The 14,397-nt window shown below is 41.4% G+C and overlaps 1 protein-coding gene across 4 annotated transcripts in view; it reads right to left on the bottom strand.

The window, feature by feature from the left end:
- Positions 1-10,721, bottom strand: part of LOC118389207 (E3 ubiquitin-protein ligase SMURF2-like) — an 87,957-nt gene extending 77,236 nt beyond the window's left edge. For all 4 annotated transcript variants that reach the window (XM_035779041.2, XM_052527604.1, XM_035779044.2 and 1 more), the window contains exon 1: positions 10,540-10,721. In XM_035779041.2, coding sequence (XP_035634934.2) covers positions 10,540-10,705 — 166 coding nt within the window. In that variant the 5' untranslated portion in view covers positions 10,706-10,721. The remainder of the gene's footprint in view (positions 1-10,539) is intronic.
- Between the last annotated feature and the right edge of the window lie 3,676 nt (positions 10,722-14,397).

The following is a 14,397-nucleotide window of genomic DNA, read 5'->3' as shown; positions in this document are numbered from 1 at the left end:
ATCAGTGTTTCTCAATCAGGTATAGTAAACTACCCCTCATACTATACCTCATTCCTATCATAGACTATCCACAGGAGGGGGTACTAGGGAGACATAGGAACATAGGCCTAATGATTGGTTGCACGTAAGGGGTGCTTCTGGCAGAACATAATGTGATTGGAGGTAGGCCTACATTAACCAAAAAGAACCACTGGTCTACATGTCTAGCGCTCCCAAGTGGTGCAGGGGTCTAAGGCACTGCATCTCAGTGCTAGCGGCGTATTTCTCCATCTACTGGCTGCTTTCAGAAGTGCATGAGACAAGCTAGAAGCCATATCACAGAATATATCAGATTCAATGAATTGGGAATGTTTGGCCCGCACAATGACAGACAGGTCAGATCGTAAACCAGCATGGTTACATTTCTCAGGACCAATCACTCAGCTGTTTCCCCCAAAAGTGTCTGGGTGCTCACTTTGTTGCTTTAATCTCAGATTGACCCTTTAAATTGGTAAAAAATATTGTTTAAAAAGGCCAGATGCAGATGTTGTTAAATCAATATCAAATCATTTCTGGGTAACAAATAAGTACCTTACTGTAATAGATTTCCATTGACAAAATTTGCTTTTCGGCAAAAATATATTTCTCAAGCAAGAATTTTGCTTGGACTGTCTGGGAGTGGTCTGAGTGGGGAGGGGAAAACTGAAAACTAGCTGTCAGAGGTTTGGAACTTTGTTATTGATGTATTAATCAATTTACTGCATGGTGATGTCACCATGGAAAGCTGAAACTCCTGCCTATGCAAACCTGCTGATTGGAAGGTCCTATGTAGATTGTATTTTCAACAAGCAACTATCAGTAAATAACACTGACCAGTGTTAGTTTCATCATCTGTTGTACAATATGATATAAAATACATGAAAAACTTAATTTGACTGCACTGGGCCCTTAAAATTTGGCATCAAAATGAACATCAACAGGCTATATCTTAGTTTACTTTTTAATAGAACTTTAATGGAAAACTCACACGTATTAAATTTAGTTAAAGGCGCAATATGTAATATCAACAGCCTGAGTATCACTTTATTTGGTAAACTGAGGGATGAAGCTAATCACACACACGAATAAGGACATTGCAACAGTAACGTTCTCCTACAATCTCTAACGACAGGAATAGAGCCACCACCAAACACGTCACTAGATAGGGTACTGACTTTCATATACACCACATCGACAAAGGAAGATTAAAAAGCCTTGAAAATAGAGTCACACGTGTACAAAATATACATTTTATATATACACATACAGAAATATATGTGCATGACAGTAGGCCAGTCAGATAGTGCAATGTGTATAGACCTACCAGCAACAGGCGAGAGCTACAGGAAGAAGCCATTGATGGCAGCTATAGCCGTAATGCTAATGGAGCCACGAGCTCTGGCGGTCCTCAGGCTAGGCACTCTGAAATGATGGACAGCAGCTGGAACTTCTGTTACAGGGGGTGAGAGGGGTCCCCCAATATAGAGGCAGCCTTATGTGCTTGTTAAATAGGTCAGTTAGACCGGACTGAGTGACACCTGTAATCTTAGAACAAAGGTTTTTTAACAGTATATAGCCTAGGACTACTTTCTGATGGACTATAGACAAGATTTGAAAGTGAGCCTAGGTTTTGAAAAAGTTTATAGGAAAGGAGAAATGTGATTTGTGTGTGTCCGAGATGCGCTGTTGGCTTTGATTGGTGAGTCTTTTTAGGGTTTGTGTGTGTGTTTCGCTAATTCTCTTTATGTCCATTCAGAAAGGTTCCTAAAGTAGCCTGTCATAATAGAATGGAAATGAGCATAACTACAATTTACATGTGTGAGGCATGACAATGTTGTGTTTCCTTCCAGTCCTTAATGCAATGCAACTGAAGCTGTGATTGAGGGGGAATTTTTGTCTAGTATTGTTCTCCGCTCATACCAGAGTATCAAAACAAACAGATTGATTTTCGCTGTTCTCACTAACGGCAAATAGCTGCATTCTTGTTCGTGTGTTTTCCTGTTTTTATGAATAAGCATATTTTGATCAAATCCCCCATTTGCACACAAAAAAAACGTACTTGCCAGCTTGCAATACAATATTTTAACCACTAGTGTACACATGGTCTAAAATTTGCAGGGAGATGGAGGTGAGCACATTCTCATGTCCAATTACATTTTTAAAAATGCCAAATTTAGCGTGAAATATGGCGCATACACATTTTGGGGTATATTTTGTATGTAAGCACGGTTTATAAATGTGGCCCCTGAAGCCTGTATTGAGAGGCTTAGTGGCACTGCTAGCTTCCTCTCTGGGCTTAAACCTAGTCTTGAATCCATCAATAGCCCGAGACTAGGTGTGATGTAGGCTACAATATTAAGAAGATATTATAGTCCTAAAAATGCTTTCCAGTTGCACTGACTCACCCAATGATGCGCAGCTCACTCACTTTGTGATGGATGCGTTCTTGCCGAAAGCCTCTCTGGTTATAGGCTACTTCTTTGCAGGGGCACAACTTTCACTGAGGACATGGGGGGGACCCCCTTCTGAAATTGTATTTTGTCCCCCCCAGTTTTATCATCGGAATGTGATACAAAACAGGCAACGATTTGCTTTAGGACCATGCGGACGCCTCCAAGCAGTCGGGTAGGCTGTTTGGAGTGTTTATCGGACAAAAAATAAATGTTACATATATTTTGTTTTTATGCCCCCCCACTTCTAAAACCAAAGTTGCGCCCCTGCTTCTTTGTAAAACAATATTGGCCGTTGATAAAATATTTTGGTAGACTACAGCAGACAGATTAGTATTTTCTTTTCAGCAGAAGCCATTGTTTTCCAACCTGTGTTTTTCCGCAATTATATTTGAAATATTGTGAAAAGTCCTGTTTTGCCTGCATGCTGTTCACTGAGATTTGCTGCACGTTCCCGACGGTACGCTATGCCTTGTTATTGGGCTACACACAATCAATACACTGCTGGGATTTTTTTTAAAGAAACTATTGATCCTCTGAGGCTAAATTATAGACCTCATGATGTAGTAGGATATTCTTAATTATTTCATTTCTTTCCAGGCAGCAGTCATTTTATACCTTTGGGCAATTTATTTTTAAAAATTCAGGGGTGCTACAGCTCCTCGAGAACCCCTCGCACGGCTATGATTCTATAAGGAAATAAATTAAGTGCAACGCTGGAGAGATGAGAGTTGCAGAGTCATGTCTATCAGAGCTGAGGGAGAGAGACAATAGAAAGTGCGCAAACCATAAACCCAAGCTGGCCCAACCCCAATCAACTCTGAAAATCTACTTTTTCTTGGAGGGGCCAGGAGAATTAAGGAAGAGGCAACTCGAATTAACTTTGATAGCTTTTGTTATAATTTCTATTCTGCAAAAAGCGCAAGAAAAAATGCATGCCGAGAGGGGTACCGGATCTGGCTCAAATTAAGTTACCGGGGAAAAGTAATGTAAAACATTGTTGAATTCAAACGTTCTGCTGACAGGTCCACAACAATTTGCCATCGTTTTCTCTTTCAGAAACGGACACAGTTTTTACCCAGATATAGCATAAATTGCTGCAAAAGATTAAAGCATTCCGCCAACCCAGTAAATAGACCAGTAGCTTATGTTCAATATTTTACAGTAGCCTATAGGCTAAAGTATTACTGTGCGATAGGAGAGTGACATCATTGCCTATTTAATCTCCGAGAGTAAAGCAAGGTAGGACATATAAACCCAATAATCGATTGATTAACTAAATATTGAATAACAATTCATCTTTTGCATAGAAGTGTGAGCTGTAGCATTTAGCCTACTTTGAAATTATTTTGAATATACAATAAATCTTGCAGAATGCGCAGACAGTCACTTGCTATAGTCAGCATGCATGTTTTAGAAAAGGTTACTGCAAAAATATGAAAAGATTCTGCCCACCTCTACAGAAATGTGATCAAAATGGCCATATCACTTTCTTTTAAAAGCTGCCTTGGCCCAATTACAAATAGTTCCAAATTATACAGCAAATAAAGTGCATTATTGACACCCTTAAAGGTGACTGGAATACATTTTCCAGGCTGGATTTTAATGCTGGTTAATGCCTGCACAGTTTTAGGACCGGTATAAATCTCAATATTTTTGTACATGTGCAGACTTTTCATAAATGGCACACACAGGAATTGAGTGTGACATTTACGTAACAGTTACAAATGAGGCGCCTGTGGAGCAGACAGACATACGGTTATCTTGCTCTGCAGCCCTGCCCATGGAGGCAGCGGAGTCAACTCCACTGGTAGCTCCACTGCACTGATCCCCTGCTCTCCATCTATCACAATTCTCCACCTCTTAGTTCTAGTCTCTTCCGTCTCTGATTGTGATAAATAAACAGAAAAGAGTACATATCTTCACTGTCGGTGTCCTTGCCGAGTCCTAATGCAACCTGTTTTATAACAGCATCTCCACACAGACTCCACAGCTGATCACCCCACTCTGTATTTGGACCCAGAGCCCACACATATTAAAGAGGAACAGGAGGACCTCAGGACCAGTCAGGTGAAAGAGCAGCTTCAATGGCTGGAGGCGGTTATCAGAGTTCACATTCACTGCTTCCTGTGTGAAAGTGAATGTGATGTTACGAAACCAATATCTAGCCTACTGATGATGTGGCTCCACTCGTTATATCTATCCCTCTAAAAGCGTATGCGACTAGGTGTTGAATGCACAGTATGTACTCGGGAGCCAGCAACCTTACCTTAGGTCCAGGGATAGCTCAGTCAGTACTCCCATGGTAGGCCAGTCCAAGCAGATTATTATTTATTCAGAACATTCAAAACATGAAAATATACAAAAAGGAAAACAATTCAAAAAGGCATGCCAAAAACTGTAATACAAGGCAGGCTGAGAGGCTTCCTGCCACCTCACACACAATAGGTCACACTCCTCTTGACGGCTTGACAGGTGAGTTTTAACAAAAAATAAAGCTAGCTCATAGCAAGTGTTTCTGCACTTTTACTGTGGTCCAATAGCTTAGAGTGGGCCCAACAGACACTATACAGTACAAATATTGCACTGTACAGAAAAAAATTATTGTGTCTCCAAGTGTTGCTGGACTTTTACTGTGGACAAATAGATTTGTGTATTGCCCCTGAACACTATAATGATACAAATATTGCACTGTACAGAACAAATATTGATTGTATGTCCATAAAACCATGTTCCAGTCTACTCACTAAAGTCCCTAGAATAGAAAACAGGTGTTTGAAAAAATATTGCGAGGTCATAGCATTTTAATAACTGCACTCTCTGATTTAGTGCACACTCATATCAGACCCACGCCGTTGCAGTTGTCGCCTGTATTACAAAGTGTTGTCTTTCAGTTCATGCAAGAAATTATAACTTCCCCACATTAAGTTACCTATTTCCATCATCACTGGTCTGTAGTGAAACTCCATACACATGGGGGGGGGTGGGGCTGTGATGTGTTTATGGGCTCACCACCCACTGATAGAGGAGTTTGTGGCAACCATTCTTTCATTGTGAACGAAGCGAATACTAACTGAAAATGCCTAAACTACAGTTGTTGCATGCGTTTTTAAATGAGCGTTTAACGGCGGCTGCTGTGGAGATTTTCGGAGCAGTTGAGAAAACGGTAGCGGAGTACCAGGAAGAGAATGATCGTTGTTAGCGAAGGACACATTCAACACATCGCAAGTATTGTGATATGCCTCTGACTAGAAGTGTTTTGGGTGAAACCAAAATAGTTTAGATTTGGTTGATCAAGGACGCCAGGGTACGAGACACTTCCACAACAAACTGTTTGTAAACAACATCATTGGAGGAAGCAACTGGAACCACTCTTTGTACTTCTATTGGGCCATTTTTAAATGAGCAACTGTTTGTCAGTTGCTCATTAGAAAAACAAGATGTCAGTCTTGTTTCCTGACTGATTCTGCATTTGGTTAATGTTGTTTGTCCCTCATGAGACACTCTAGACGCCGAAGCCTATTTCACGTCCTCAAAATCCCCAGAATGAATCTAAGATAACTAAAGAAATCTGTAATAAATGTTGTGCAATTTTACATCTAAGTAAGGTGTTTGGTGCAGTATGTCTCAAGTAAAAAAAAATTAAAAGTGTGACGTCTTATGAAAGTAAACAAAGTCTGGGAGCTGGACAGGACTGTCTACTATTGGATAGAGAGCAATCACTGCAGTTGTTCAACCTATGTTAGTGGGCAAATTGACATCTTTAAATCAAAACCCAACCTTCATTTACCTGTTGTGATGCATGGATGTTCCAAACTCCGCTTTTGCATTACCTATATAGTTGTTTAAGGTCATACAAAGGCAGCACAGGGGTCAGATCAGTGGTCAGGGTTGATATGCATTAAAAAAACATTCATAATAAGAACATCCATCAATGCATTACCACTTACATTGCCTTCAGAATGTATACACACCCCTGGACTTTTTCCACATTTTGTTGTTACAAATTGGGACAAATGAATTTTGTCCTTTTTCAAAGATCTACTGTAATAAATAAAACATCTTCATTAGATAATTATTCAACCACCTGAGTTAATACATGTTAGAATCACCTTTAGCAGCGATTACAACCGTGAGTCTTTTTCGGTAAACACACCTGGATTGTGCAATATTATTTGCACAATATTCTTTTTTAAACTTCTCAAGCTTTGTCAAGTTGGTTGTTGATCATCGCTAGACAGCCATTTTCAACTATTGTCATAGATTTTCAAGCTGGTTTAAGTAAAAACTGTAACTAGGCCACTCAGGAACATTCAATGGCATCTTGGTAAGCAACTCCAGTGTATATCTGGCCTTGTGTTTTAGGTTATTGTCCTGCTGAATGGTGAATATGTCTTTAGAAAGCAGACTGAACCAGGTTTTCCTCTAGCTCTTAATTTATTTTCATTGTTAAAAAAACGTAATTGTCCTTGCCGAAGAAGGGCATATCCATAACATGATGTAGCCACCACCATGCCTGAAAATAATGTATGAAGAGTGGTACTCAGTGATGTGATGGAATTGCCCCCAAACATACATACAGTGCCTTCAGAAAGTATTGATATATTCTCGCCAATCTACACACAATACCCCATAATGATCAAGTGAAAACATGTTTAGGCATTTTTGCAAATTTATTGAAAATGAAATACAGAAATATCTCATTTGCATAAGTATTCACACCCCTTTGCTATGAAACTCCAAATTGGAGCTTGTGTGCATCCAATTTCCTTTGATCATTCTTGAACTATAACTACAACTTGATTGCCTATATAAGGTACCACAGTTGACAGTGTTTGTCAGAGCAGAAACTACCATGAAGTCCAAGGATCTGTATGTAGAACTCCGAGATAGGATTGTGATGAGGCATATAGCTGGGGAAGGGTATAAAACACTTTCTAGGATGTTGAATGCTACCAAGAGCATAGTGGTCTCCATCATTGGGAAATTGAAAAAATGTGGAACTACCCAGACTCTGCCTAGAGCTGGCAGTCTGACCAAACTGAACAACTGGGCAAGAAGGACCTTGGTCAGAGAGGTGCCCAAGAACCCAGTGACCACCCTGACAGAACTACAGAGTTCCTTGGCAGAGATGGGAGAACCTGCCAGAAGGACAACAGTCTCTATTGCACTTCACCAATCTGGGCTTTATGGGAGGGTGGCCAGAAGGAAGCCACTCCTGAGAGCATAAGGCAAAAGATTATGTGGTCTGATCAGACAAAAGTGTTACTCTTTGGCCTGAATGCACTATGTCTGGAGGAAACCAGGCACAGCTCATCACCTGTCTAACACCAATCCTACCATGACGCATGGTGACGTCAGCATCATGGCAGTGCGCGCTAACCAAGGTTGCCAGGTGCACGGTGTTTCCTCTGACACTGACACATTGGTGCGGCTGGCTTCCGGGTTGGATGTGCGCTGTGTTAAAAAGCAGTGCGGCTTGGTTGGGTTGTGTACCGGAGGACGCATGACTTTCAACCTTCGTCTCTCCCGAGCCCGTACGGGAGTTGTAGCGATGAGACATGATAGTAGCTACTAAAACAATTGGATACCACGAAATTGGGGAGAAAAAGGTGTAAAAAAAATAAAAGATAGAACTGCCAAAGGGGGTGGAGTTGCAATCTACTTCAGAGATAGCCTGCAGAGTTCTGTCATACTATCCAGGTCCGTGCCCAAACAATTTGAGTTTCTACTTCTAAAAATACACCTTTCCAGAAACAAGTCTCTCACCGTTGCCACTTGTTATAGACCACCTTCAGCCCCCAGCTGTGCCCTGGACAGCATATGTGAATTGATTGCCCCCCATCTATCTTCAAAGCTCGTACTGTTAGGTGACCTAAACTGGGACATGCTTAACACCCCGGCCGTCCTACAATCTAAGCTAGATGCCCTCAATCTCACACAAATTATCAATGAACCTACCAGGTACAACCCCAAATCCATAAACACGGGCACCCTCATAGATATCATCCTGACCAACCTGCCCTCTAAATACACCTCTGCTGTCTTCAACCAGGATCTCAGCGATCACTGCCTCATTGCCTGTGTCCGTAATGGGTCTGCGGTCAAACAACCACCCCTCATCACTGTCAAACGCTCCCTAAAACACTTCAGCAAGCAGGCCTTTCTAATCGACCTGGCCCCGGTATCCTGGAAGAATATAGATCACATTCCGTCAGTAGAGGATGCCTGGTTATTCTTTAAAAGTGCTTTCCTCACCATCTTAAATAAGCATGCCCCATTCAAAAAAATGTAGAACCAGGAACAGATATAGCCCTTGGTTCAGTCAATACCCGTCTGACCTTGACCAGCAAAAAAATATCCTGTGGCATACCGCATTAGCATCGAATAGCCCACACAGGCAGTTAGGAAAGTAAAGGTGAGCTTTTTCAAACAGAAATGTGCATCCTGTAGCACAAACTACAAAAAGTTCTGGGACACAGAGAAGTCCATGGAGAATAAGAGCACCTCCTCCCAGCTGCCCACTGCACTGAGGCTAGGAAACACTGTCACCACCGATAAATCCACGATAATTGAGAATTTCAATAAGCATTTATCTACGGCTGGCCATGCTTTCCACCTGGCTACCCCTACCCCAGTCAACAGCCCTGCACCCCCCACAGCAAATTGCCCAAGCCGGCCCAATTTCTCCTTCACCCAAATCCAGAAAGCTGATGTTCTGAAAGAGTTGCAAAATCTGAATGAGCTTCAATGTCATACAACTCTCCTTCCGTGGCCTCCAACTGCTCTTAAATGCAAGTAAAACTAAATGCATGCTCTTCAACCGATCGCTGCCCGCACCCTGCCCAGCATCACTACTCAGGACGGTTCTGACTTAGAATATGTGGACAACTACAAATACCTAGGTGTCTGGTTAGACTGTAAACTCTGCTTCCAGACTCACATTAAGCATCTCCAATCCAAAATTCAATCTAGAATTGGCTTCCTATTTTGCAACAAAGCATCCTTCACTCATGCTGCCAAACATAGCCTCGTAAAACTGACTATCCTACCGATCCTTGACTTCGGCAATGTCATTTACAAAATATCCTCTAACACTCTACTCAGCAAATTGGATGCAATCTATCACAGTGCAATCCTTTTTGTCACCAAAGCCCCAAATACTACCCACCACTGTGACACATGCTCTCGTTGGCTGGGCCTCGCTTCATATTCATTGCCAAACCCACTGGCTCCAGGTCATCTATAAGTCTTTGCTAGGTAAAGCCCCGCCTCATCTCAGCTCACTGGTCACCATAGCAGCACCCACCCATAGCATGCACTCCAGAAGGTATATTTCACTGGTCACCCTCAAAGTCAATTCCTCCTTTGGCAGCAGTTCCTTCTAGTTCTCTGCTGCCAATGACTGGAACGAATTGCAAAAATCACTGAAGCTTGAGACTCATATCTCCCTCACTAACTTTAAGCATCAGCTGTCAGAGCAGCTCACAGATCATTGCACCTGTACATAGCCCATTTGTAAATAGCACATCCAACTACCTCATCCCCATATTGTTTTTTTTTCTCCTTTGCACCCAAGTATCTCTACTTGCACATCTATTACTCCAGTATTTAATTGCTAAATTGTAATTACTTCCTCACTACGGCCTATTTATTGCCTTACCTCCCTAATCTTACCTAATTTGCACACACTGTATATATTTTTTTATATTGTGTTATTGGCTGTACGTTTGTTTGTGTCGCACTGCTTTGCTTTATCTTTGCCGTGTCGCAGTTGAAAATGAGAACTTGTTCTCAACTGGCTTACCTGGTTAAATTAAGGTCAATTTTATTTATTTTTAAATGTCTGTGTACATTCTAGTAAACATCCATTCAGTTGGGGGTGCTGTGAAGTGTTTACTGGCTCACAACCGACTGATACAAACAGAAGAAGTCAATGCGGAAGTAAAACTAGTAGATGGTTTGTTTTGTTTGTGGACAGGGGCAACCATTACGTTCTCCTGGACAAAACCATACCACAGACAAAAGAGGTTCGTTATCAGTGTATTTGCCATACTAGTTGAGTACTCACCTCTCAGTCGACTGAACATGTCTACATTACAAATCTTGCGCGTGTTCTTAAATGAGCGTTTAACGGCGGCTGCTGTGGAGATTTTCGGGGCAGTTGAGAAAACGGTAGTCGAGTACCAGGAAGAGAATGATCGGCTACGGAGACTGCTTCGGATTGCACCGGACATAAAACTATGTAGAGAAGGTTCGTATGTAGATCTACAAATACCTAGCTACAATATTTTTTTTATGAACAGCTAAGTTGTTGAGACAAACGGTGATTACCATTTAATACATTTTTAAATAGTTCAATGTAACGTTTATCGTGCATGATGAAAACGTTTGTCATGTAAAGTTTATTGAAATAACATATAGTTAGGTATGTGTACACCGGAATGCATTAAATGTGGTTAACTACAGTACCAGTCAAGAGTTTGGACACACCTACTCATTCAATGGTTATTCTTTATTTGTACTATTTTCTACATTGTAGAATAATAGTGATGACTTCAAAACTATTAAATAACACATGGAATCATGTAGTAGCCAAAAAAAGTGTTAAACAAATCAAAATATATTTTAGATTCTTCAAAGTAGCCACTCTTTGCCTTGATGACAGCTTTGCACACTCGTTGCATTCTCTCAACCAGCTTCACGAGGAATGCTTTTCCAACAGTCTTGAAGGAGTTACCATATATGCCGTGCACTTGTTGGCTGCTTTTCCTTCACTCTGCGGTCCAACTCCTCCCAAACCATCTCAATTGGGTTGAGGTCGGGTGATTGTGGAGGCCAGGTCATCAGATGCAGCACTCCATCACTCTCCTTCTTACTCAAATAGCCCTTACACAGACTGGAGGTGTGTTTTGGGTCATTGTTCTGTTGAAAAACAATTGATAGTCCCACTAAGCGCAAACCAGATGGGATGGTGTATCAATGCAGCATGCTGTGGAAGCCATGTGGGTTAAGTGTGCATTAAATTCTAAATAAATCACTAACAAAGCTCCATAACACCTACTCCTCCATGATTCACGGTGGGAACTACACATCCGTTCACCTACTCTGCGTCTCACAATGACATTGCGGTTGGAACCAAAAATCTCAAATTTGGACTCATCAAACCAAAGGACAGTTTCCACTTGTCTAATGTCCATTGCTTGTGTTTCTTGGCCCAAGCAAGTCTCTTCTTATTATTGGTGTCCTTTAGTAGTGGTTTCTTTGTAGCAATTTGACCATGAAGGCCTGATTCACGCAGTCTCCTCTAAACAGTTGATTTTGGGATGTGTCTGTTACTTGAACTCTGAAGCATTTGGGCTGAAATCTGAGGTTCAATTAACTCGAATGAACTTATCCTCAGCAGCAGAGATAACTCTGGGTCTTCCTTTCCAGTGGCGGTCCTCATGAGAGCCAGTTTCATCATAGCGCTTGAGTGTTTTTGCAACTGCATTTGAAGAAACTTTCAAAGTTCTTGACATTTTCTGGTTTGACCGACTTTCATGGCTTAAAGTAATGATGGACTGTCGTTTCTCTTTGCTTATTTGGCCTGTTCTTGCCATAATTTGGACTTGGTCTTTTACCAAATAGGGCTATCTTCTGTATACCACCCTTACCATGTCTCAACACAACTGATTAGCTGAAACGCATTAAGAAGGAAAGAAATTCCACAAATTTAAAAAGGCACACCTGTTAATTGAAATGCATTCAAGGTGACTACCTCATGAAGCTGGTTGAGAGAATGCCAAGAGTGTGCAAAGCTGCAAAGGCAAAGGGTGGCTATTTGAAGAATCTCAAATATAAAATATATTTTGATTTGTTAACACTTTTTTTGGTAACTACATGATTTCATATGTGTTATTTCATAGTTTGATGTCTTCACTATTATTCTAAAATGTACAAAATTGTCAAAATAAAGAAAAACCCTTGATTGACTGTGTCCAAACTTTTGACTGGTATTGTATATATTTTATAGAGATGAAGGGTTTTTATTTGTATGGTATAGATGACCTCTGCTCATCCTCGCCTTCCCTCCAGAGTCCCTTCAGTTATCTGTTGCTGTCACTGAAGACGAGGTTCCCCCTAAGCAGCAGCACTCTGAGCAGGAGTGGAGAACCAGTCTACAGCAGGAGGACCGAGAACCCACACAGATTAAAGAGGAACAGGAGGAATTCTGGACCTGTCAAGAGGAAGAGCAGCTTCAAGAGCAGGAGGATGATATCATAGTTTTCAAATTCCCTCCAATTTGTGTGAAAAGTAAATGTGATCAGGAGAACACAATTCAGTCCCTTTCTCTTCCCCAACCCCAGACAGTGGAGAACAGAGACAGTAACTCTAAACCAGTTGAACTTCCACATTTTGTCACTGTTACCCATCTAGAGGGTCTCGACATTCCCTGTGACCCTCCAGATAATCAAAACAATGCCTACAGCCACAGCTCAACTGCAAGCAGCGACCCAGTAGGCCTTGACAGCAGCCCACCATTGAATTCCAACCCATCAATGAGGGAACACTGTTGGAAACCCAGCACCACGTCTAGAAAAACTCACCGCTGCTGTGACTGTGGTGAAATATTTGCTCTGACAGTTGATCTACAGGGGCATGTTACTCTCGCCAAGAAGAGACCCAGCGAATGCCGCCTGTGCAAAATACACTACAACTCCACCTGTAAATTGAAGGCCCATATCAGACTCTGTCACATGGAGAAACCCTGCACCTGCCCCTTTTGTGGAAAGACCTTCAAACTCAAAGGACATCTGTCCAGACATATGAGGATTCACACAGGAGAGAAACCATTTGGCTGTGGTGACTGTGGGAAGAGCTTCATTCAGAAGGGGGACCTAAGGAGGCATGCATTGACTCACACTGGAGAGAAACCATTTAGCTGTGGTGAATGTGGGAAAAGCTTCAATCGGAAAGGGAACTTGAACTTGCACATACTGACTCACACAGGAGTGAACATCCACAAAGAATGTAAACAGAATGAAAACACAGAGGAAGCGAATTAGGACAAAGACATCTTGTTAGGAGATGGACAACTCTTTGGAAAAGCAAAGCAACTCTGGATCATTCAGTTTTAGATAAATAGATGTCATGAATTTACTTTTGTAAAAAATTCTATGAACAATAAAGTTTGATTTTATATAATAGTACAGAGTACAGTAGTTAAACATACAGGTCTTCTGATCAGTCTCTTGATGTTTTCATGTCATTATAAACCGGAATTCCTGGTAGTTTGTTTTACAACTACCTTTCCCCCGAATACTTTCGCAAGGCACTGTACTTATGTCATGCAATAAAATGCAAATTAATTACTTAAAAATCATACAATGTGATTCTCTGGATTTTTGTTTTAGATTCCGTCTCTCACAGTTGAAGTGTACCTATGATAAAAAATTACAGACCTCTACATGCTTTGTAAGTAGGAAAACGTGCAAAATCGGCAGTGTATCAAATACTTGTTCTCCCCACTGTATATATACTTTTGTACCTGTTTCCTCCAGCATCTTCACAAGGTCCTTTGCTGTAGTTCTGGGATTGATTTGCACTTTTCACACCAAAGTACGTTCATCTCTAGGAGATAGAACGCGTCTCCATCCTGAGCGGTATGACGGCTGCGTGGTCCCATGGTGTTTATACTTGCGTACTATGGCTTGTACAGATGAACGTGGTACCTTCAGGCGTTTGAAAATTCCTCCCAAGGATGAACCAGACTTGTGGAGGTCTACAATTTGTTTTCTGAGGTCTTGGCTGATTTCTTTTGATTTTCCCATGATGTCAAGCAAAAACGCACTAAGTTTGAAGGTAGGCCTTGAAATACATCCACAGGTACACCTCCAATTGATTCAAATGATGTCAATTAGCCTATCAGAAGCTTCTAAAGCCATGA

This window comes from Oncorhynchus keta, chromosome 10 (genome assembly GCF_023373465.1).
Source record: "Oncorhynchus keta strain PuntledgeMale-10-30-2019 chromosome 10, Oket_V2, whole genome shotgun sequence".
NCBI lineage: Eukaryota > Metazoa > Chordata > Actinopteri > Salmoniformes > Salmonidae > Oncorhynchus > Oncorhynchus keta.
This window is presented reverse-complemented; position numbering and strand designations above follow the sequence as displayed.